Source organism: Leptinotarsa decemlineata, unplaced genomic scaffold (assembly GCF_025532065.1).
Source record: "Leptinotarsa decemlineata unplaced genomic scaffold, Ldec_3_MD MMD2_tig00026361_RagTag_RagTag, whole genome shotgun sequence".
In the NCBI taxonomy this organism is placed as follows: Eukaryota; Metazoa; Arthropoda; class Insecta; order Coleoptera; family Chrysomelidae; genus Leptinotarsa; species Leptinotarsa decemlineata.
In genome coordinates, this window is record NW_027412704.1 from 5,746,969 (window position 1) to 5,773,771 (window position 26,803).

Consider the following 26,803-nt stretch of genomic DNA (forward strand, 5'->3'; position numbering starts at 1 on the left):
CTGAACGGGATGGGTCCCTCATCGCCATTCATGCTGTTCTTACATTTTGCTATTTCTGGACTCTCACATGCATCGAGTAGCCTAGTGTCATGCACATGCTTAATCAGTTTCAGATTGTTTTCACTAATTCTGTTGTCCTTGTCTAGAGCATGTTGAGCAACACTGGATTTTTCTATCCTTCCGTATTTCATGTATAGGCTTGTGATATATCGGTTGAAATGTCTCTTCATTCTATATTCAAATATGTTATCGCTTTCAAGTTCATTGCAACAATTTAGATAAAATAAATTTAAATCATGTGATTATCAAATTCGATAAAATACACTCAAAACTTATTGCAATTCACTCAAAAACTTTTTCATGTTGAGGTATCGATAATGAAAAAGTAAGCAAAAAATATTGCAATATTTTTTAGATGGTATCCACATTGTTGTAGAACGCCTTGTCAACTTGTTTTGTATGTTACAACATTAGTTGTCAGTATTTCAATTTGAGTTGAAAGTTCGTTAACTTTAAGTCTGACAAATGGTTACATTAGGGGAAATGTATAAAACAACAGTTTTACAAAGGATTGGTTACGGATATAAAACTCAAACACAACAGAAAGTAGCTCACCTATTTCATGAGAAATTTTCTAATTCACCGCCAATATCTCAAGAAACAATAAGCAAAATAGAGAAGCAGTTTCGCGAGCTTGGTCATGTGGAGCAGATGAAAAAAGCAGCTGCCACTGCAATGGGTGATGAACTCAAATTAGATGTGATGCTTGAGTTTGAGGAAAACCCACGTACACTGAGTGGACAGTCATCTACTACATTCAATGGTGATCACACATCGATAGTAAACATAATAATAGGAAATAGAATGCATCCCTATAAAATGATACCTACTCAGGAGCTCATGAAAGACGATTTTGATAGAGGAAATTATTTTTGTGGACAAATGATGAACATGTTGGATAACAATATCATCCAATTAGAAGACGTTATGTTTTCTAATAAGTGTACTTTGTCTCTTAACGGTACCCTCAGAAGGATAATATTTGGTAGGGATTGTAGGAAACTATATCATTGGTCTCTTTTTCATTGTGGGCAACTTGAATGGCGATAATTATTTGGCACTACTTCAAAATGATGTTTAGCAAATGTATATCCCTAAACCTCAAGTTCTAGTGAATATGATATGGTTTCAGCAGGATGGAGGACCACCATAGTACCAGGTTAATGTCCGGCAATACCTCGATACAACATTTTCCAATCGGTGGATAGGGAGGCGAGGATCGATCGAAAGGCCAGCGCGATCACCTGATCTTTCATCATTAGATTTTTTATGGAGATATGTGCAGAGCGATGTGTACAAAACTAAACCTTCAGATTTGAATGACTTGAAAAAACCAATAACGCTTGTGATTAGGACGATCACGCTTGATTTGTTACATACTGTTAGAAGTTTTATTTGAGATAAGGATGTTGCCAACACATTCGCGGTGAACATTTTGAACATCTACTTCGTTAACATCAACAGTTATTTTTTGTATTCTACATTTTATTACGTTTTGCATTACATCTTAGTTTTTAAGTGTATTTTATCGAATAATATTTCAAAAATATTCATATACGGAGATTTCAAGAAATTCAAAAATAATCTATCCACCTCAACTTAAACTGAAATTGTTTCCGTGTCTGTTTTTATAATATCCTGAATTTTGTCGAAGTTATGAAATAATTTTGGAAAAAACCTATTATCAGGTCACATTATCGATGTTATTGTTTTTTTGTGAATTGTTATTTCACAAATATTGATAACATCTCAGTTTCCTCGTACTTTCCTACATTTTTTTTAGAAAGACATTGACAATCAAGGTCGAAAACCTATCTCATGAAAACCCGTCTTGATTGGTCTCCAAAAACTTTTAGTACACTCACCGAAAAGAAAACCCTCACAAACTGTTGATCGAACAATCCAGTTATAGTGCCTTTATGGCCACCACAAATGTCGCGCAAGTCTCATACAGCATCAGGGATAAGATGAGCTTTTTCCGAAAGATCGAGAGATGAGGATGCTATAAGTGTAATGGACTGGAAAAGCGAAAGTACGGATAAGTATCATATAACGAGAACGTGCTCTACGTGGTTTTACTGTTCTGACGCCGATATGTTTCCATGAATTTTGTAATGGATACTGAGGTCGATAAAGTAATTCCGCTTGGCGGTCGGTTCATTCCATAATTCATTAGCTAATAGGTTTCATGTTTTAAATTTTCCCTAGTCATTATTTCATCGATTAGTTATTTTCCGAAATGAATTTCCATCCCTGCTGTACACACAGAAAAAATGATATTACCTGACTGGAAAGCGAACGAAATCTTGTAACGCTACATCACGCTAAGGTGTTGGTTTGTCACTGTGACAGCCCTAGAATTTGGCTCCGGCTAACTGAGCGAATTCGGAGGTGGGGAAATATGCAAGTTAAGTTTTGATTTTGGGCGCCAGGTAATTTTACACCCTCCGAATACTTGTCTCAACCCTGTTCCTCAATTACCAATTGAACTTGAGCACATCTGTCACAAAAAATTTGCATAATGAACTGATTCAAAACCAATAAGAAATAAAAGTACATATTAATCTGATTTATTATAAATACTTCACATAAATATCATATTATTTGTCTATATAAATTCATATAAATGAATAATATCTATGTACATACAATTTGTATTTAGGGTTGAGATATAACTGAGTCACGATCATATGTTGCAAAAATTAATATAGGTTCCAAGATAACCAAAAGAAACCTTAAATAATACCAAAATTAAAAAGCCGCCAGCTTCGGATCCAGAGCGAAAGGCACGTGTCACGTATGTCAAAATCAAAATGAATCAGTATTAACAATCCTACTAGAGTTTTTTCCCAACACCAAATCGTTATTTTTAACACCTAGACACGTGTTTCGATCACCAAGTGATCATCTTCAGAGAGGAAGATTAAAACTAGAAACTAATGCGAGCTAACCTATTTATGCTATGTAGGTATTCCCTACAGGTAAACCATCCAGGCGTACCACTCATACAGATATACCAACCTAAATTAATTTTACAATTTTGCCTTATCTATTATTTCACAATATATGTTTATATACCATTTCCAGCTATATAAAAATCAATTTCACAATATTGCCTATCCAAATGTATTTTTGCAATATGTCCTTATGTAGTAATCAGTAAACACAACAACATTATTTTATTTTAACAAGCTATATAGTATGCTCTTTGGTATAGGTCCGTCATCGTTATTCATGATATCATTGTTTACTTATTTCCACACTCTTATAGGCATCTAGTTGCCTGTTGTTGTTAACTTGTCTAACTAATCTTAATGAACTATGGAATGGTTTTGTTGCAAAATATGATGGGCGACTGCTGATTTTTCAGAGGTCTTCCATATTTTAAGTGTGCTATGTGTTCCTCATTTCTTACTTTAATAGACCTTTTTGTCTGTCCATAATATTTTGCATCGCAGTCCTTACATTCAATTCCGTATATATAATGGTATGATGGCAGATTTGTAGCAATTGGCGAGAAAAGCAATATTAAAAAAATGACGAATTTATCACAGTCTACTTGAGTGGCTTGACATCTCCTAAATTGACAAACTCAAGGTTAAAGCCCCTGACTGTGATGCATTCAGGGTAGAAAAGAACTGAGTTCTTTATCTATAAGTTCCCTATTATTGGGTCAGCTCTCATTTAGATTCGGCTAATGAATGTTCCCAATTATAAAAATGCTCCATAAAACACTTCAAGTTTCGGAAGGGTTTTCCAAAAATCCCAATGGGAAAGTTATTTCACAATCTTGAGCAATGCCTTCAATTTTTCCGGTAAATTACCAACCGATAGTATGGTGAAGTGAAGAAAATCATGAAACGACATGTCGTGAAGTTCTATTATCCTTTAAAGAGAGTGAAAGAAAAATTTTGAATTTTCAGTTATAAATTAGTAATCGAAAACTTTTTCTTCATTGAATAATTTGTTCAAAAATAATGTCGATAGGTAAACTGAGTAACACCAACTTCAGTTACCTATATTGAATACCGTTCACAGAAAAATTTGATCAATTTGATCCATCGTCAAAGTCTGAACATTCCTTACGAATTGTTTGCATGCAGCTTTTCTAACAAGAGAAAGGTTATTCGAGCTCATCCGCCAAAATCGCAAATGAAAACCTTCACAAAAATGCAAATGAATACCTCCACCAAAATTATAAATGGGAATATTCGCCAACTAGTTAACAATCGCCTTCGCCAGAATTGTGAACTGGTGCCTTCGCCAAAATGGGCATGACTCCTTAAACGTTATAAACGGCATAACTCCTCAGTTATTCAATAATGCATTGAAATAAATAATGGAATTTAATTAATGAAATGACTGAGACAAAATACATACATTCAGAACTCTCAAATTTGTCCTTCACCAATTATTAAAGCCGCTTGTACGCCAAAACCTGCGAATAATGGTCTTCACTAAAGTGGACATGCTTTGAAAAATAGTATAAAAACCGAAAAAAATAACATTGTACACTTTTTCATTTCATTTCTATTTCTATTGAAATGTGAAAGCCTACCAAAATTTAAGTGGGGGTTGAGAACTTATGGGTACAATTGTAAACATTTTCTTTGTATTGTATGATACTCCCGTTTCTAGCATTAATTCATTCTCGGGAAAACGAGTTAGAGATCCGAAATCATCGCCTTGTTCTGGCTTTCTTTACCAGTCATGCAATTTCGTCTTTTACTGTTTCATTTTGGCTAGGAGAATTTGTATTTTGAGGCTTTTGCTCAAAGCTCCCATATGCATGAATATAGTATTGATATTTGAATCGATTCTCTCTGAACTGGAAATAGGCCTCAATGCGTTAGTGATAGTTTATGCGAGTAGATTTTCAAGTCTGAATTCATCTGAACAGAGGATTAACGAGGTCTCATCATTTGCCTTATTTTAGGTCCGTTCCAGAATCAGTTATTTAGCGATCGAGTTTTTCTACAACTTTTGTGATATATTGTTTTCTGGAAAATCGTGACACACATGTGCGACTGGCAAATTGCAAAGAAACAATATTTATCATTCTAGAAGGGACTTCAATAATGTAAATGACATGTCAGGAAAATTCAGAAACCCCCATGTAGAAGATTGATGAGTTATCTGTATGCATAAGAAAGGCCCTGTATTGACCTGGATTGTCAAATACGAAAAGGATCAGACAATTGTGTTTTCGCCAAAGAAATCACCTCGGAATAGTTTCGATATTGGATTTTCTATTTCTCTGTTCTGTATCTCGAACGTTTCTAAACGTGATTGTGTTGAATACTGAATTGTTTCAGTTTACTGAGATACTCATATCGAACAATGTATCATGTTCCACACTGAGATATGGTGTGCATTCTAGGATATATCAGGTAACCAGTCAATTTACAGCAAGCAAGGCGAGGGTGAAATATGTAGATGAATTTCTGAAATTTACAGAATACAGAGTAGAAATGGCATTGATAAAAACATTCCGAACGAATTGTTCGAAAAGAATTTTCAAAAAATACTAATGAACTTATGTAGTTGAATGTTTTGAGATGATTATTTATTTTGAAAACATTCTTCTTTTTTTTCATAGGTACTTCTTTTTTTGTGATGCACTGTTTGGAACCTTTGATGTAGTAATGAATATTACTGGAGTTTTTTCCCAACAAAAAACCATTAGTTTAACACTTCGACACGTGTTTCGACCAACAAGTGATCATCTTCAAGAGGATGATCAAACACTTGAAGATGATCACTTGACGTTCGAAACACGTGTCGAGGTGTTGGGAAAAAACTCCGGTAATATTCATAGGTACATCATGATGAAAATGTGATTTCAAATTGATTCAAAATTTTTATGGAGTCACATATTGAGATTGAATGAGAAGTTACGAACTGCACCGCCAGAGGATTGGAAATGAACTTCTTGCCAACCCCACCTTAACTTTTTTGACCAATAGTTGAAACCTTGGGTCCAAATTTCATCAAGTCCACTACGCCATCTCTGTGGCAATGATGATAGAAACAACAGTATCATTATAATTTTAAAGATATTGAAACTATTCAAATCAATGAAGCTTCTCCATGAAGTACCTGTTATGATACTTTGAAAATGCGTCAAGGAATTCCTACTGGAGTTCTGTAGACTCTTTGGATAGTCTTACAAAAACGTGTGTCCTTTTTGTTATGAGAATACTTCAGTTCAACCATCATCCAGAAAAGAAAAAACAGATTTTTCAAATGAATATGTTCAGTTCCACTACAAAAACCCAGCTCATAGAGTCATTTCAAATTTCGAAGACCACACAGATACTACACAAGACGTGAGAATCTACTAAAAATCCCATATTTTAAAAAAGCATTTTTTGACAAGGCACCAGCAATTCGATTCCATAATAAGCTGCTCAGTGAGCCTGAAGGTGAGAACAATCACAACGAATTCAAAATTTGTTGCTCTTGTCGAGCCCTATCTCCCAAAGTCCCGATATATTCAGGACGGCGCGTCAGTATCATCAGACAATGACCATCATGGGGTTAGTGATCTTCGGGACTGAGAATTATTTGTCCCGAGTAAGCACAGGGAAACAGGAACGGCAGCTTTTTGCATTCGTCCAGCTAAGATTTCTGCCTAGGTGGGGCCAGCCGGCATGATTTCTAGATCCGAAAGTAGGAAGGGTACCATTTCACCGAGGAATCAGAACAATCATCTTGACAGAGTGGTCTGGATAAAGTCTGTGGACTTCGAAGAGGAAATCTCGAAATTTCATCCATTTTTCCTCTTTTCGGACAATATTTGTCTCGCCAGGAGCTGGAAACTGCACAATAAATATCGTCTTGCTCTGTTGGTCAAGAAGTACTACATCAGGCTCATTAGCTTGTATGAACCCGAAGGTGGTGAACGAATAGTTCTAATGAATTCGGCACTTCACGTTTGCCACAACGGATTCGATGACCCCCGGAGCGTAGGATAACATCGGTATCTCGTCAATACCAAAAAAGTGCCGTGGATGGTAATGAATCACTCTCAAAGCTACGTTATGTCGACAGATGTAGCTTCAGACCGGATATGCTGGACAGGCTGATAGCAAGTGCATTAGGGTTTCAGACGCCTCGCGGCTACACCTTGTGTCAGTAACCTTCATAGTCATCACGCCACTGCAGTAGACTGAGTTTTTGAAAACACCATCCTGACAGGCCATAATGAAACCCTCAGTTTCCGACTTCAGCTTACTCGACTTGAGAAAAGCGGAAGCCAGGGTCTTAGATATGCCAAGGTCTCCAATGTTGTTGAAAAAAACCCTATGCATTCGCTCATCCTTGTATTGCTGCAGGAGTGAAGGGATATCTATATATACAAACAAGCCAGTCCTTGTGGCTTCAGAGGCCTAATTTTGTGGAACACCCTGCGAGTTCTGATTATCTCCATTGCTGGCGAGTCTCCTCTACAGCCGTGCCAACAAGTGGTGAAACTGTCACTTATACCACTCCGTGAGCAGATTGAGAAGGGGCTATATAGCCATGCCGCTGAGGATAGAATACGTAATCCCTAAGATTTTGGCAGAAAAGACGGCATGTCTCGGATGTGTTCCACACCAGCTTATCTCTCAGCTCATGCGTCCACTCAAAGACTCAAAGCGTTCGTTGTCATTGCTAGGGTTGTTATCGGTATACAAAAGATCTTTGAGACCCACCACCTTGCCTGTGACCCGAACCCTCACAATCGACCCGAATTGGTCGGTTGTGGGGGCCTCTTTCTCAATTACCGGGAACCGAGTTTTGAGTCTACTGGGTAGTAAGCCCTATAGATTCACGGCCGGTACAGAAGGGAGACTAGTATTCTCTCTCCTGGGTGCGCCTGGGCTGTCGTTCCGGTTCTACACCAGTTGCTCTGGTAAGTGGCGGCTACACTCACCAAAGAGCTCAGGTGTTGATATCATTATCATTATGAACACACCTTGAACTATCGTGTTAGGAATCACACGTTGAAAGGTAAGACCTCGTTAGTCCTCAGCTCGCACAAGTTTCTCAACTTCTGAGGGTTGTCGTTCGTATGGGGGCGACAGTTGATTAACGGAAAAACAGATTCAAACAGATTTTAAACCTCGAACTACCTCGATATCATTTGAATCCAATGTGAATTGTCACTTTTGCACAGTCACTGTTTTCTTTCAGAGCGTTTCGAATGTTTTCTTCTCTTCTTCATCTTCATACCTTGTAGCTGCGGTGTAGTTAATCACCAGATTGTAGAGCTGCAGTCTTCAGGATTTTTCTCTACCATCAACATATTTCTTAGTACGAAGTGTGGTATGGTTTCTAGTTCCAGCATAGACTTTGAACATTACCCAAGATAATGATTTCGGCATTGATTCTGGCCGGTATGAAAAAGGGAAATTACCAGTTACGTGAAGAATTGAAGGATGTATTTTGTCGCGTGAAACTCGAAAATGAACTTCTGTTCCAAAACTGATATTTGATCTGCTAGTTTTCAACGAAATTTTCTCATTGTGATTTTCATATAGCCACTGTGCATCTAATACATCATGCATTGTTGCGATGTCATCTTCTTCACCGGTAACACCAGACTGGACCCGCCTAAGTTCTAGCATTTGCCCTCCAACTCCGACATTCAAACCTAGATGTACACATAATGTACGTACATATGACCCAGCCTCACATTTGACCCAGAATACTCCCATATTCCTAGATTCATCGTAATCCAACAATTTGCTGTCATAAACTGTTCGAACACGTAACTGTCTTTTAACAGCGGATATCAGTGGAGGTCTTTGAAATAGTGCTCCCTTCAATTTTTCCAGCCCTTGGACAACATGTTTAATAGATTCAACGGCAGAGTGTAACTTGAAAACAGCTACGTATTGTTTACCTGCAGCTTGTTGGGATTTTACCAATCTTGTGGCTCTTTCAATACACACTATCAAACAACCAGTAACTTTAGGGTCCAAAGTACCTGAATGTCCTGTCTTTTCAACCTTCAGAATCCTCTTTATCCATGCCACAACTTCATGACTACTCGGGTTACTAGGTTTATCCAAGTTTATGTATCCTGATCGAACGTATTCAGAAATGTCTCGCTTCAAAGGAGATGAACCAGTAGGTATGGGTACATAATGATTTGTTCTTACATTCAAACGGTCATAGTTTTTTAATAACAATGGCCATTCCGATGTATCCAATTTAGCAATCTTCTCGGACGACTCCACAGAAAAATCACCCAACTTCTGTAATGTAGTTATCTCGGCTGATTTTATCTTCTTTTTCTTTGACTTCACACTATTCGAATGATCTTCCATTCTGAAAATCGGCACGTGCTTCTCCAAACTTTAAGGTTATGTTTGTTGAATTGAAATTATTTCACCAGCTCGTGCACTGTTAACGATCAACAGAATAGCCTTCTTCTTGAACGTGGAAGGAACAAAACGACTTTCTCTTTTTTGTAACGAACTTTCAGGTCTGCTAGGCTTCCGATTCTGAAAATATTCGGCCAATATAAAAGTCACGCGATCAGATGCAGTCGCAGTTATGCAAATTTACTTTGCAAAGTTATGATTCGAAAAGTTCAAGGAAATTACTCGCTCAATTTCACCCGCCTGGCACATCAAGGGAATTTTCCGTGGAAATAGTTCACTTTGTCGTATTTCACACAGGAAAACTATTTCAGGTTCTTTGTTGTGTTCTTTCAGAATGCCTATTTGGACTTTCTTTATCAGGAATATTCGAATGGAGGGACATTTTGAAATATTGTGTCGTTATTTGAGGATGCAAAATTCGTTCAGAACCTTATGGAGGAAAATATAAAAAAATTATTGAAGTTGATCGATGAAAGATATTGGGTTTGCATTTGGTGAAAGTTTTCAAAGAATTATCTGGAAAAAAATTACGAAAATATAAATTTGACATTTTCTTAATTGAAATTACTTCAAAATAAATCTGTTACTGATAAAATACTGTATTTTATAGTAAAGCCCCTGTATATATATATATATATATATATATATATATATATATATATATATATATATATATATATATATATATATATATATATATATATATATATATATATATATATATATAAGTTGTTTTGGCAACGGATTTCGTTTTTTAATGAAAGTGACGAATTATCGAAATAAAGAAATATTAATGATATTGTTGATATTGTTTTTATCATCTTAAAATACTTTTCAAGAAATCAAGTACAATTTTCATCAGTTCAAACTTCCATTGTCTGAAATTATACAGAATGATTTGAAATCCCTCAAAGAACCAATACAAGTTGAAAATTACATGAATAGCTGAGAATAACCATTATATCAAGCAAAAAACCTCTGAAATGAAATGAGAGTGAAATGAAATGTAAATAGGTAAAAAAATAGAACAATTAAACAAAAAATTAAAAATCAAAAATAAAATTAAGGGATCCCAAGCCAAGTTACTTCACGACGTTTCGATATTTAGTATCCACAATCGTCTTCGGGTGATGACTGTCAGCCATCACCCAAAATGTAATTTCATTCCATTGTTTATTTTGCTTGATATGATTTTTATTTTCAGTTATACTTTGTAATTTCCAATTTGTACTGGTACTTTTAGGAATTTCAAATCATTTTATGTAACATTAGATAATGGAAGTCCGAACTGATGAAATTCATCATGAAAAATTGTCAATAATCTTCAAACAATCAGGTACGATTTAATTGTTATATGAAGATAAAAAAACAAAGTTCAATTCGCATGATAACAAGTTATCATTCAATTGCTCTCTCACTTAACCTCAAAAATATCGTACCCAAAGGAACAGGAAAAATCAGCTTGACATACTTAGACTATTTGTAGATTTATAATAGGTAGGTGACTCTCCTATCGTTTATATTCAACTAGCCAGCATCCTTCAGTTCATGTGATATTCTTTATCTCTTCTGATTCCAAAAATTAACCGTGAGCGGAAATTCTGACCTTTTTGTATGTGTGTTTTCACTACTTTTTTATTAGTTGGTAGAACATTGACCATATAAAACATCAGCATAATTGAATATAAATGGAACTAACAATTCACACAAATTCACTTCCACCTTCATAGGTAATAAATTTGAGGGAATTTCTCAACCAAGGCGTCGAATTGCTGAGGAAATTGATTCATTCAGAACACGGATAAGTTCGAATGAGGGACGAGCGACAGGAAACAAGTGAAATAAGTGCGATAGTAATCAATTGGAGTTTATTGCTTAGTTGTAACTTCGAATCCAAAAGATCTGTTTTTCGTTAACCAACTGTCGCACCCCTACGAACGACAACCCTCAGAAGTCGAAACTTGGGCGAGCTAAGGACCTAACACGGGTTGGACGATAGCAAGTGAAAATCGATCGTTCAGCCTGGGGCTTGAACTACCGATCAACGATTTGAGTGAGTGAACAAAGCACCCACGTCGAACCGACCGGCTGCCGACCGAATTATTGTAGAACAAACACTACCTGAGTTCTTGGGCAGCATGTAGATTATTGAATATGAATGAGATTACTGGCATTATGAAAAACGTTCAACAATAGTGGCTGATTAACTTCCTCTTGGAAAACCCGAACGTTTACTTTTATTGATTTTCAGCGACTCCTGCAGTTTCTTCTGTCCCTTACTTTCTACACAGAGTACTCGTATGTCGTACATAGTGTTGAAATCGTAATCGGTCTCTGAAAGATGGCATGCATAGATGTAATTGGTCTTCTTCAGTTTAAAACTTCTTTCTTGTTCGGAGATTCCCGTTTTGAAATTTTCGGAAGTCCTCCCAACATACACTGTTGGGCATGATCCGCATGTTAGTTTGTAGACACCTGAGTTGTTATCCTCGCCTCGTTATTCTTTATACAAGTATGTCTACTCAAGCAGTTAACAGTCTTTTATGCTATTGCAATAACTACAATTGTGATAGTTGAAGTTGAATATTATTTTATTCATAAAGATCGAGGTCGGTCCCCCAGTTTTTTGATATTGATACTTTCCCAACAGAGTAAGCATTGAATTCAATTTGTGATTGTTTAACCTTCGCGGAATCATGGAAGTTTTGTTACGTTCAGGATAGACCAAAGAAACGTATACTGTTGATAAGTTATAATACTGGAAACGCGAAAATGCAAGCTATGAAATTTTGTAAATTAGCCACGTTGACCCGAAGTCCGACCATATTTGAAAAGGTAGGCCCGAAAATTCATTTAAAATTAAAACTGACCAATGACTTCGATGGTTAAGTAGGTAAAGGTCTTGAGTAGAAGGGGTTATGATGAAATTCGGGAATATAGAACAGAGATCAGACCAATCAGGGGACGGTACAATGGAGAAGGGTTGCAGATAGTACTGTGGACTTGGACAGTTGCGAAAGAGAGTGGCGAAAGTCGGTCGCGAAAGTCAGTTGCAAAAAAGACAGTTGCGACAGAGAAGTCGCGAAAGTCAATTGAGAAAGTCAGTTGCGAAAAGATCCCTTGGAGAAAAATAGTGTCGGAAGAGAGTGGCGAAAGACAGTTGCTGAAAGAGAGTTGCTATCGGAAGTTCATTGGGGAGTCGCGATCGAGACAGTTCCGCGGATTGAACGAAGAAGTTGATTTGGAATAAGGGGGTCGTCGCGATCTGATCATCGGGTTGTTGCTTGTATTTTATTTCATTGTGATTTCAGTTTTTTTCCTTGATATGATTATTAATTTTCAGCTGACCTTTTGAATTTTTTATCACAGATTCTTTGAGGGATTTCAAATCATTTTATGTAATATTAGACAATGGAAATCTGAACTAATAAAATGCACCGTGAAATATTATCAACCACCTTCAAACAAATTAATGTTTATAGTTCTGTCTGTATGCTTTGGTTTGTGGTGAATTGTGAAGTCTTTTTTGTTATTATTCTCTAGGGTAATGAATGCACATTTCCGAAGCGTTGATTTAAACAATTCAATTGAGTGTCATTGCTTTTAGAGTTTGAAAGCCGTGGATTTTTGGAATTTCTTCCTGACGTTTCGCTGGCGCGAAACCTGTACCTGTATTTGTATCTGTATTTGTACCTACATTTGTACCTGTACTCGTACCTGCACTTGAACCTGGAACATTAACAATCTTGCTGCCTGTTGTCCTGTGCGTTATTCTCGAATTCCTTAAAATGGGGTTCCATATTTGATTGAGGTTCACCGCTTCCTCTTTTCTGTTGAAATTCTCCGTGTGTTTGTCTATTGCCTCCCGTACCAGTCGCCTATGGTATCCCTGGTTGGGGGCAATTCTGTGTTTTCAAACAAAAATCTATGGTCTCCTTCACTAAGTGCGTGTTTGGCCTAGTCTGCAGTTCCCTTTATGCTCTTTCAGTTTTGTTCCCATGGATCGTTTGGTGGTTCCGATATATACCTTCCCGCAAGCGCACGGTATGCGATAGACCCCTGCTGCCGATATTGGGACGAGGGATAAATACGCTTTACGAAGCCTTAAAGGTAGCCATCGGACAGCAAGCCATGATGGTTAAACCTCTGAAGAAGATAGCCACTCGCGCCAGCGAAACGTCAGGAAGAAATTCCAAAAATCCACGGCTTCCAAACTCGAAAAGCAATGACACTGAAAACCTCAGCCGTGAAAGTCTAAACCATTTTGTCAATTTCAATACTTTGGTTGAACTTTTTCCACTCAGATTCCATCTATCTTAGACACCTGGTAATGTATTGAAAAAATGTTCACAGTTAATGAATCGAAAGAGAAATGAACTTCCAAAGTCAATCAGTTGAATTTAGTTAGTGCCGCTTCAACATGAGCGTGGTTGGGAGTTTCATGGCTGAGGAGCTCATGACAGAACAGCCTTTCCGATTACTCCAAACTAATTCTATCAGCTCTACAGAATTAATAAGAACTGGAGTTACATCAAATTTCATCTCATCCGACACGAAATTTCGAGTGTAGACGGAAATTTATTACCGAAGTGTATGTCACAGTAAACTTTGGAATGAGGAAAGTTAGAAGTTCTGAGTGGCAAACTCGAAAGCTATTGGAACGATGGATTTCCGTTTACAAGAAATTGAAAGTTTCACATACTTAACTTTTCTCGTAGGTTTGATGAGAAAACGATGAAAGTGAAGACTCGGGTTTATTGCTATTAGTTACTAACTACCCCTTGCCACTTCGGAAGCGAGAGCAAGTTGGTTCGATATAAATAAATAATTCGGGATGGATGTGAACAAGTTACATCGAGCGGCTCGACTTTGGAACTTTCTCTGGAAGCTTTTACCGAAAGTATGCTCAACTCATGCGGAATGCTCTCAATTCTGGAAAAAGATGAAACATACCTTCGAAAACGATCTGGAGAAAATAAATCCAGGGTTTCTTTGACGTGGGAAATCATAATTTTGCATCAATTTTAATGTAACATCTAGAGGGCGCTGCGTAAGCTGTCATTATATATTTCAAATTGCCCTAACTTTTTTGAGAGTGAAATTTCGGTACTTTTCATGAAAAAACTTAATTATCACACCTTTTCCAAGTAAAAAAGGTACACTTCCTCAACAACGCTGGAGGTGATCGTTTTCGAGATATTTACAATTTTCTATATCGATGCATATTACTTCATAGCAAAATTTGATTTGTTACTCTCCGCTTGCAAATTAAGTTAATTAAATCGAGTAGACTATGAAAGTTTGTTTTCAAAAATAGAAGTTTGCTGTCACATTTTCAACTATTAATTGACAAATTCACAGTTCGGAGTTTATAAAATGATTTTTTGGTACCATTTCCGACTTTACGAATGCTGAAATGGCTGATATGGTTTTTGAAAACGTCTTGGCTGACAGAAATTCAAGCAAGGCCGGACGCATCTATCAGGAAAGGTATCCCCGACGCGTGACTCCTTGTGCAGCGACATTTGCGAATCTTTTCCGGCGACTTTCCGAATCTGGAAGCTTTGAAACAAATTCTGCAGTAGGACGGCCACGGAACACAAGAACTGTAGAATTTGAAGAGGCGGATCTCGAAGAAATTAGAGAACATTCAGAGATAAGTACAGGAAAAATTAGTTAAACTTCAAATGTGAGTCACATGACAGTTTACAGAATTTCAAAGGAACAGCAATTATCATATTCAGTATGTCCAGGCACTTACGCTACGTAATTATAATCACGAATGGAATCTGCTCAATGGCTTCAAAGAAAAGTCGAACAGCATCTGCAAATTGTATCGAAAATCCTCTTCACAGATGAGGCTGATTTCTCAAGAAATGGTATCGGGAACTTCCATAACAACCACATCTGGGCGGAAGATAACCAACATGCGATAACGCAAACTCATTTCAAGACAGATTCTCTTTTAATGTATGGGTAGGTATAATTGGAGATTATTTAATTGGGCCCTATTTTCTCCCCTTACGTTCGAATGGAGATGCTTACCGATATTGTTTGGAACACGAGCTTCCCCAACTTATGGAAGATGTTCCCACTGGTCTCCGAAATCACTCTTGGTTTATGCACGATGGAGCTCCTGCTCATTTTAGTGTGGAAGCAAGACATTTTTTAGACGTAGCATATCCCCAACGATAGATAGGAAGAGGAAGCACTGAGTAATGGCCCCCGAGGTCACCGGACCTCAATCCCGTCGATTTATCCTTTTGGGGACACCTAAAATCACTAGTTTATGCTAGCCCCATTGGAAACGAGGAAATGTTGAGGGATCGCATCATAGCTTGCTGCGAAATGATAAGAAACACTCCGGGCATTTTTCAACGGGTGCGGAATTCTTTGATGAGGAGAGCAGAAGCTTGTATTACTGTTGGGGGTCGTCACTTTGAACAGTTGTTGTAATAGTTGTTTCGTTCAATTTTTACATGTTTATTTTCCTAATAAATAACATAGTACTTCTCCAAATTATTTTTTTACGAACTCCGAAATGTAGCACTTTCTATTTGAATAATTAAACCTGACAATTTTTTTCAATTTGGATTGAATAAGCAGTCCGATAATGCTCAGTTCAGAAGAAGTCTGTACGGATATACTGCGTATAAAGTTTGATGAAAATACCAAAAATTGCAAAAAACTTATGAAAAAAACTGTATTTTGAAAACATTTTATTGTAAAAAGTTGTTTATTTTGACGAGATCCACCACATATTTAGTTTTTGTAATGTTCTCAGCAACTTCACTTGGCGCCGTAGGAGCTGAGTAATATACATCAATATAGAAAATTGAAAATATCTCGAAAACGATCACCTTCAACATTGTTGGAGAGGTGTACCTTTTTTACTTGGAAAAGGTGTGGGAATTAGGTTTTTCATGAAAAGTATCAAAAGTTTACTGTCAAAAAAGTTAGGGCAATTTGAAATAAATAATGACAGCGTACACAGCGCCCTCTAGACATTACATGAAAATTAATACGAAATCATGATTTGCCACGCAAAAAAACCCCGGTACCAAATTTCGTGCAAATAACTTACTTTTTGCAAGAGTCATTTTTAAAAAGCGAACAAAAAATTCAATTTCAACACCCCGAAACATTTTCGGACACAAGTTTATGTAGACTTTTTTTCTTGAAATTGTCTCAGGAATACGTCACTTGAATATTTTAACGTAATATAGAAAACGCTTTTGCCATAATGAACTACGATGTCTAACAGGCCTTCTCACAGGTCTCTGTCATTTGAATCATCATAATATGCAGACTCGGACTGTCGGACGGCAGTGTCTGTCGCTAATAAATCATTTTCACAACTCAGGAGTTACATACTAAAATTAACTGATCTTTGATTTCAAAACTCATTTCAATGTTGAATTTTTGTGTAAGCACTGTACTAGGATGAAAACTCATTTATCGAACACACATTTCGTTGGGTAGGTATTATTTATGAAATAGGATGTTTCTCAGACCGGAGGAATTCTAAATTAGTTCCTGCTTTCCATACGGAAGTCAATACACTAGGCTCCTCAGGCGTAATAAACAAGTACATAGCAATATTATCTGCAGATCTTTTGTAGAGGAACTGCAATAATATATCTCGAAATTTGGTGTATGTCGAAATGGTTGATGTTCACATAGTTCCTACTCTCATTAGAGTTTGTTAATGAAGAACAGTTGTAGCGAGGGTAAAGCTCAAAGTGCGAGCAATATTTCAATAACTTTTTACTTTGACATTGCCTGGTGGAAATAACAGCTCAACAGCATATCATGAATAGTTGATGATGTGGACAAGGTTCAGTCGTGATATAAATACGCGTATTTTGAAATGAGTTGAAATATGGTTGGAGGGTACTTGTATTAGTTACGGAGTTTTCTTATAGTCAATTTCTTTCTATGAGAATCAAATATTTGTTGCGTCATCAATCACTTTCATGTCATTCAGTTGATTATTTGAATTCCATTTCTGGAAAAATTCCCAAAAGTTTTGAAGAAAATGAAAATGAAAGTTTGCTTGAATTTGGTTGACAATTTGAATAAGAAACAGTTCATATTCATTCACCAATAATATTCCTTTCCTTTCGAATAGAGAACGCCGAATATTCGATTATGAATTAATTATTTCATTGTGACATCATCAAGATTCAAATGATAAAATCGAATGAAGAGACTTTTTTGTTGCATCAGGAATCATAGTAGTTTTGAAAAATTTGCTAACTCTATACATGTCCACACTGTAATACCATTTCTCTACAAGATATTGTTCAAATTGAAAGGGGTTAATTTTCAGGAGAGATTATTTTTGGGAAGGAATGGTTTTGGTTTTCACTTTTCCATCTTTATACTAACAAATATGGGAATCTTCCAAAGGAAGGAAGAAATCAATTTCAAAGAATATTACCTTTATACAAAAATTTGCAGACCATGCAAAGAAGTAACTTTCAGACACAAACTGTAAAAAATCCTTCTCGAAACAGTTACTTTCATATCAATATTAAAATACACAAAATGAAGAATGCTTTCGTAACAACTACTTTCAAATGAACAATGAATTATACGAAAAATCTTCTCTTTCATTAGGATGAAGAAGTTGGGAGCCAAAACGTTTTCACTCAAACTTTTTATTCAACGATTCAGATTTGTATTCAAGGTACTAGAATCCAGTGCCGGAAATTTCTTTTCGACAAGGTTCGAAGGCGTTTAGTCCTGATGAAGTGTCCATCATCGCACTTGAAAAGTGTGCCAATGGACTCGCACCAATATATTGTAGACTTTTCAACCTGTCATACAAGGAGAGTGTTTTTCCTTCTTGTTTTAAGTAACCAGATTCAACTCAATTCCCTCAATGGATAACTATAGGCAAATAAATGTAGCCAGCATTATGAGCAAAATAATCGAGAGAGCTATGTGCAATAGACTGATACCTCACCTTGACAAACATAAAATAATTAACGACTCACAAAACGGGTTCTATCCTGGGAGATCTACTGAGACAGCTATTTGTACATTTGTTGAGTACATCTTTAAATATCTCGATAGAAAAAAAATTGTAGGTGCTCTTTTTTTCGATATCATGAAAGTTTTTGATTGCCTAGACCTAGATCATACTGAAACCAAAATGTACTCACCAGGAATTCATGTCATTTTCGAGGCACAGAAAAATTATTGTGAAACTCAATGGATCACGATCTGAATTGGATAACAGAAGTACCACAAGGATCTATACTGGATCCATTGATTTTCCTTGTGTTCATCAATGATCTGCCAGAGTACATGAATGTGGATTGCTCAGTATTATATGCCGATGATATTCAATTTTGTCCATTTTTATAGAAACACTCACATCAACTCATACAAACAACTGTTACAAAACAAAGTGGTGAGTAACTGTCAACAGATGAACAACGTATTTACTAGCTTTTGTTAAGGGCTGCCATCTTCACCCAACTAGCAATTTTATATTTTATAATGGTTGTGAAAACATTTCGGAGAAACAAATTATAAAACTGTATTTCTCTCAGAAATGTTTTCAATATGTTTATAAAACAACTATAAATAGGAAATTGACACCGATTTATGAAACATTATAGTCGTTAATAATATTTTGTAACGCCTTTTGCAACCACTACAAAACAGTTTTATAAACATTTCGGCAGTTACTATAAAATTTTTCTAACAGTCTTAAAAAGTAGTTTCGTAAAGAATCTTATGAAATAATTGAAATACAATTTTAAACGAGTTTTTTAGTAATTCCAAGTAAGCATTATAAAATATAATGCAGCTTAAAGCGATAACAATAAAATGAGAAAGGGTTCAAAATGTGCAAGAAGTAATTTTGTATTGAACAATAGGAAAGTATAAAAGATATGTCACCAACTCAAAATAACAAATGAAAAGGTTGGGGCCATTTCAATAATTTCACTTTTTTACGTATAAAACCGGTGAATACATTGTTTGTGCTTCAAATATTGATACTTTAACTGCGAAGGAAATTTTATTGAAAAATATATAGCCTATTATTAGTAAAATTTGAACGCGCCACTCTTTCATTGAAATTTTTGGAAAAAATTATTAATTATACACTTTGTTGACATATTAATTTTCTAGTTGCAAATTAACTGAGTTTGTTCTAAATGATATTCTCAATGTACTTCTAATTGTATCGAATCAAGAATTACGCTGTTTTTGTATAGATTTACCATAAACCGCTACCAGGCACTCATTCAATCCAACAATCACAGAAATCGCAGCTACCACTCTAATCTCCATTTGTTTCAGGAGGTGGTATTCCGGACATAGAACTCACGATGCCGCCTTCTCATGTGGCGCTCAGCGGCGATCTGCACGTACAAATCGTTTCATCATCTTTCCCGCCCCTCTTGCTACAATTATCTCGTCTCGAAGGCAACCTGGCACAGCCTCTGACGACTTTTCCCGTTTATCCAGAAGCCGGAGCGTTAGCAAAAAACACGACGATAGTCAAGATACCGTGCGGATATTTTTCGAGGGGAGGACAATATTATGTTTTGGTGAAGAAGCAGCCAATAGGTGAGTGGTTCCTCTTCAAAATTATTGGTGGCGGAATTTTTTTGTCTATTTTGAAAAGTTCAGTTTGACATCAATTGATTTTTAGCGTATTCAAAAAAAACTGTATTGCGAGATATTCACTGAATAGTAACTATATTCTACATTTTTCATGCCTAATATACCTAATTTTACAATTAAAAGCACCTAAATTTCAAATACCTGAGTTTTACTTGAGTTTGTAATGAGTTAAAATACTTGAGCTTATGTCCCAGTTTCCACATTTGAAAAAATATTCAGTAACGAGAAGCTATTCAATTCTAATTGATCAATCAGTAAATTACCCGAATTCTTGAATCTATTGATTTTTGAAAATTTTAGAAGATTAAGTTTCCAACTTCTTTCTTCTGAATGTAATACGTTGTATTCATGATTAAACTAACGTCCTTCTGCTAAAAGGTAGTTTGCAAATATGGAATTGATCTTTTTATCCACAAAACCACTTCTGTGTTCTTCAATTTTTTGGGAAAATGTTCTTCTTGTTTGGCCAATATACAGTTTTGGGCAGGAGCCACATGATAGCTTATATACTCCTGATCTATCCGAAAGTTTTGCCTTTATTGTTTTTAATAAATTCACTTAGACTATTATTCGTTCTGTAGGCTACGTTTACGTATTCTTTCTTTAAAATACGGACAATAATATTGGTGGGTTTGCCCAGATATGACAATGTCCTTGCGGTACCCGACAGAATAGTGAGTTGCATTGAACAACTGATACCACTTTGGCGAACACGCTTCACCATAATATCTGGTCAAGCATGAGTCCAAACAGGGTGGGTCACTTTCAAAAGGAGTGTATTTCAGGGCGATTCCCTCAATCCCCTTCTCTTCTGTATCTCACTATTGCTATTATTCGTTGCGCTCAGAAATACTCGAGGGTATAACTGTGGCACCTCCGGAGACCTGAGGCACAAGGTCACCCATCTGTTTTATATTGATTCTCTTAAACTTTATGCCTCTGGAGAGAAGAATCTCCATCAGTCCTTGAGGGTGGTGGAAGAGGAGACGCATGCTATCGGTATGAAATTGGGGATAGACAAATGTGCAATGGTCCATCTCAAAAGAGGACGATGCGGGGACTACGGAGCTCGTAGATGGAAGCATCCTAGATCATTTGGATGCCGTAGAGACGTATACTCACCTCGGGGTGGAACAACGCCACTCACAAAAGGTAACAGCAGTGAAGAACTCCCGCCGCGGCAAGTATCAGTACAAGTATCTGTTCATCAAAATTGTCGGGGAAGAATAAAGTTGCTGCAACAAATATGCTTGCCGTTCTAATCTTATTCTACTTGTTTGGAGTGGTGAAGTCGACTCAGGAAGAGTTGTATCAACTTGACGTAAAGACCCGAAAATTCATGCATCTCTATATATTTGCGTCCCAAATCGTCCGTTCCACGGTTGTACTTTTCCCGATGTCAGGGAGGCCATGGACTTTCGAGTTTGGAGAGTCTACAAGACAGAATGGTACTGGATACAGCCTGTAAAGTCGTCAGGAGTTCGGATCCCCTTCTATTCATGGTCCGTGATCATGATAGAGCAGGAATTGGAGTATTTCTCTTTAGGGCGGCTGCTCGAGCAGCTGATGAACTCGGTTTAGTTGTGGAGTCTGAACGAAGTGACCACAACTCTGTCACCGAGATTGAACCCGTACAGCAAAATGCTCATATGAAAGCCGCAGAGATCACCTCACTTCTACGATAACACAAGGATAAGCCAATGTATGGAGACCTTGCCTGACTTTCGCTTTCCTCAGGTCGAGTGAGCTGACGTCGGAAACTGAGGGTTTCATCACGCCTTCCCAGACACCTTAGTCTATCGCAGTCGCGTGATGGCTACAGAGGTTCCTGAAACAAGGTGCAGAGCTTGTCGCGAGACGCCCGAGACCCTAATGCACTTACTATCAGCATGTCCAGCATATGCGGTTTCGGCCTATATCCATCGACATAACGCGGCCTTGAGAATGCTATATTACCATCTACGGCACTCTCACGGTATTGACAAGACACCGGTGTTGCCCTACGCTCCGGGGGATATTGATTCAGTTGTGGGGAAAAAGAAGTGCCGAATACATTCGAATTCTTCGTTTCCCACCCTCAGGCTCATACAAGCTAATAAGCCTGATGTAGTCCTTCTCGACCAACAGAGCAAAACGATATATGTCGTGGAGTTTTCAGCTCCTGGCGAGACGAATATAGTCAGAAAAGAGGAAGAATAACGGATAAACTCCGCAAACTCCATCCATATCACCCTGTTAAGATTCTTGTTCTAATTATTGGGGTCCTTGGTGAAATGATGCCCTCGGGAGTGGTTGTTGGTTGATATTGCTGGTGCGCCCTTTCGAATGTATCGGCGGATAGGGCCTGGCCAGCGCATACTACAGTGAAAAAAATCATTCATGAATCTTCAAAACTGTACGACTAATTGTGTGACATGTAATATGTTGATGAATATGATTGAACAGGGTACTCATTGAAGCTGAATTGGGTACAGCTTGTGCATGGTGATGATGTCCCATTTTCAATATTTTTTCCAGTATTTCAGCAATATTCGAAATCAGCGAGATTGGACGATAATTTCCGAGTTCTTCTTCATCGCCTTTCTTGGAAATAGTTTTACAATTACCATTTTCGAAAAGTTGGGGAACAATCCTGAGTTGAAACATTTATTAATTAAAAACAGTTTTGGAACAGCGATTTGATTTGATATTTCTTTCGAAGATTCAATGTTATCTCTTCCCGGGGATTTTTCATTTTTCAATGTTTTGATTATTTTCGTTACTTCAAATTCATACATACATACATTCCCACAAATTTTCACATTTATATCAGTATAGATAGATATAGATAAATAAATAAAACGATATAGCCGTTACTTTCTAGTTTTTGAAAAATTTTGTATCGCGCAAGAAAATGAATACTTATTCGACACCATGCTAATTTCAGATGAACAAAAAAATGTTTGCAACTGAAGAACGATCATAACAGAGCATTTTCTGTTCACCACTAATCACTGTAACTTTTTGCAAGACAACTAGTTCTAAATCCTTTGAATGCTCGGTAATCAACCTCGCAGCGAAACAAGGCATTGTCTCTGGTGGAATCCTCAGTTAACGTTGGTAACTCCTCTTTGAAGGAAAGTTAGTATGAATATGGCCGGTAATAAGCAAGACATAATTACCCCCATATTCAGAGAGGTCGATTTGTTCCGCTGAATAGTCACAATGGCTCGTGAAATTGGCACGACTGATGGGAGTTGCCAAGTACAGATTCATGTTATATAGTGAATGTTTTCTATCTATCATGAGCTGTTGCTTTCGAGGAGAACTCATAACTCCATGTTGTATTAATGTTAGAAATAATTCTATGAAAAGTCTAATAATGAGCTAGGGTTTTTATGGTGAAAATAAAGTGAGAACTTTTCGAAAACCAGTTACACTGATATTTTGGCAACTGTGACGATGGATAATTTCAACAAAAACCACCAATCGATATTCAATATAAGGTACTGTACTCTTTACATGCAAACATCATTAACTTCCTACAAATCAATCATCCCATATCGAATAGGCCAAATTAAAAAAAATATCAATGAAGAACAAGGTCGCGAAGCTAAGGCTTCTGCAATGAGCAGCGGACTCACTAAGATTATAAATGAGCCAACCAGGATTCCTGATTCTTGATCTGTAGCTAACAACCAATCCAGAATTTCACATAGGTACCGAGAGGTCTCCATTGAGATCTTCTGACCACAAACTCATTACAATGTTGAGTGGATCACCGATGAATGTTAGAGAACAATAAAAGCCGCGCAGAGTTTGGGATAACAGATCTGCTGATTGAGAGGATCTTCAAGACCATTTTCGAAATTTTCCCTAGCCAGATGTTTGTTTCAGCTCCAATGATCCATCAACTTGTGCTTTTGAAGTCACGAAAGTTATTCTATTATCCATGGATACACACATTTCTTTTTCAATGAAACGAATTTCTAATGGCAAACCTTGGTTCAACAAAGATGGCCAGCAAGCAGTCGTCTCCAAAAATCTTGCCTATTGGCAATGGCGCGGAAATTCCAGTGCCGAAAACCAAACTAGGTTTGAGAATGCTCGCTACAGTTGCAATATTAGAATGAATGAAAGCGAAGAACTTTACAAACAGAGAATTAGGAACAAATCCCAACAGGTTTAGATCATTCTGGTCGTTAGCTACAGCTGCTAATCAAAACTTTACAAAATCCACAATTTCACCACTAACACAAGCGGATGGTTCAATTGCAACAACAGCCATTGAAAAAGGAAAGTTACTAACTGATTAATTTGCATCCCACTCCACAGTCAATTTTCTAAAAACGGTATCACCCACTATTCCCACAACAAATTACTTTTCAACCAGAAAAAAATTAATTGAAGAAGGATGAACTGAAGACGTTGTCATCCTTTAGAGATCAGATTTTTTTCTGCAGACAAAAATATCAGGAATATTATACGTAATCAATGATGAAATCAAACAAAATAAGGAATACACCAAAGTCTAGTTCTACCGAGGAGAAATCATGACACTCAAATGAAAAAATGAGGTTTATTTGAGGTCATCCAAACACCACAACAGCAAAATGTCATGAAAGTGCCTAATTTGAGATGAGAATTTGAATTATATGTCCCACCTATTCAATGACTGATTATTTTACCCAAGTATCAATACAAACTGATTAAAATTAAAAATTTGAATGTTATAGAAAAAATTTCTCAAGCTCATTGAAGGGGTATGCTAAAATATGAACAGATTCGATATAGGGAAAGAATTCAATCCAATTTGGTCGTTCAGTGAATTTTTAGAATTGCTCTGTCTAATTCAATCCAATTTGGTCGTTCAGTGAATTTTTAGAATTGCTCTGTCTAATAATTTTTAAGCACTCCAAAAGATTGAGTTTACAATCCTTTCAAATTGATACACAATATACAAGAACTGGTTACTCCAAAAAATACACCAGGAACGATTTAATCTTCACAAACAATATTCTCAAAAATATCACATGTTTCGCTGTCACTCTACCTTTGTCTTACAAACAACAAAACTGGTTACCAATATACTTATAAGTACTCAAACTTCACTTGAATTATAGTAGGTTTTTAGATTTCAATAACACTAGTGTTATATGAAAATCAAAGGGGAATTTCAAAAATATTTAACTATTTTTCAAAGCTTGTTCATTTTAGTGAAGGCAATTATTAGCAAGTTTTGGGGAATGAGCCGTTTCAATAATTGGTGAGGAATAAATTTGCGAGTTCAGAATATTTTGTATTTTGTCTCAATCAATTCATAAATTCTGTTGATTATACATTTCAATGCCTTATTGCATAACTGAGAGCTGTTCAGCTCAAATAACCTTTATCCTATTAGAAAAGCTGCAAGCAAACAATTCGTGAGGATTATTAACTCACGCTCGTAGTTTCTCAGAAATGGCGTCTCGAACTTTGGGGATGTTTTATATTGATGAAATGAATCTCTCTGTAAACGGTTTTCTATTACAGTTAATGAAGTTGTGCCATTCGGTGTGTTTATCGACGCTATTTTTCGAAGCATAACTATTTTGGCGAATGCTCCTGACAGAACTTTTGACAAATGCACTAATTCAAACTTTTGGCGAATGCGCTGTTTCAATAATTGGTGAAGGATACATTTGCGAGTTCTGAATAAATTTTGTATTTCGTCTCAATCAATTCATAAATTCGATTGAATATACACTTAGATACCTTATTGCATAGCTCAAATGACCTTTATCCTATTGTGAAAGCTGCAAGCAAACAGTTCATGGGTAGTGTTCACTCACGCTCGTTATTTCTCAAAAATGGCGTCTCAAACTTTGACGACGTTTGTTAATAATGAAATTTATCTGTAAACGGTTTTCTATTACAGTTAATGAAGTGACAATTTTGGCGAAGGCGTTTACCCAAAATTTTGGTGACTGAGTTGTTTCAATAATTGGTGGAGGATCAATCTGAGGGTTTATTATGCTTAAATTTGTATCCTATGATTATTTTATTTCTTATCTCAGTAAATTCATAAATGTAGCATTCTTGTAGTGAAAACGTTTTCCCTACAAAATAGTTCGTAAGGTGTAGTTTATGAAACTACTATGGATCTTCATCATGTAACGGCCGAATCAATCAGGAAAAACAATATATATTTCAATGCATTATCACATAACTGAAAGCATTCCAATAGCTCGAATAACTCTTCTCTTATCAGAAAAGCTGCATGCAAAAAATTCGTGAGGAATGTTCACTCACACTGGAAATTTCTCAGAAATGGCATTTCAAACTATGACGATGCATGATATTGATCAAATTTCTCTGTGAACGGTATTTTATGTAGGTGATTGAAGTTGGTGTTAATCGGTTTATTCATCGACATTATTTTTGTACAACGTATTTAAAGAAAAACAAGTCTTCGATAACTGATTTATAACTGAAAATTCATGAAAAGTATACACAAGGTGTGCTTATAGAACTACGATGTCAGTTTATCTCTAGTGAAGATGGTATTGTATAGTAATTTTTTCAGATGAATCATCAATAATAATTATAATTTCATTAACAAACAAACTTGACGCAAGTCAAATAATTATTTTTATTGATTTTTTTCGAAGCAGCATATCTCAGTTATTTATATTCTCATTTGTTTGTGACCTATGACGGAGTGAAAACTGATTTCTAATGTATCTGCGAATGAAGAACATAAA

The 26,803-nt window shown here is 36.5% G+C and overlaps 2 protein-coding genes across 5 annotated transcripts in view; one reads left to right on the top strand and one right to left on the bottom strand.

The window, feature by feature from the left end:
* Nucleotides 1–26,803, top strand: part of gogo (thrombospondin-1 like protein golden goal) — a 398,554-nt gene that overhangs the window by 251,638 nt on the left and 120,113 nt on the right. For all 4 annotated transcript variants that reach the window (XM_074184938.1, XM_074184939.1, XM_074184941.1 and 1 more), the window contains one exon: nucleotides 19,755–20,024. In XM_074184938.1, the coding sequence (XP_074041039.1) occupies nucleotides 19,755–20,024 (270 nt within the window). The remainder of the gene's footprint in view (nucleotides 1–19,754; nucleotides 20,025–26,803) is intronic.
* LOC141486626 (H/ACA ribonucleoprotein complex subunit 4-like) lies at nucleotides 8,325–9,417 on the bottom strand. Its single transcript, XM_074184915.1, has one exon. It carries the CDS (start codon nucleotides 9,375–9,377, stop codon nucleotides 8,325–8,327), a length of 1,053 nt encoding a protein of 350 aa, XP_074041016.1. The 5' UTR covers nucleotides 9,378–9,417.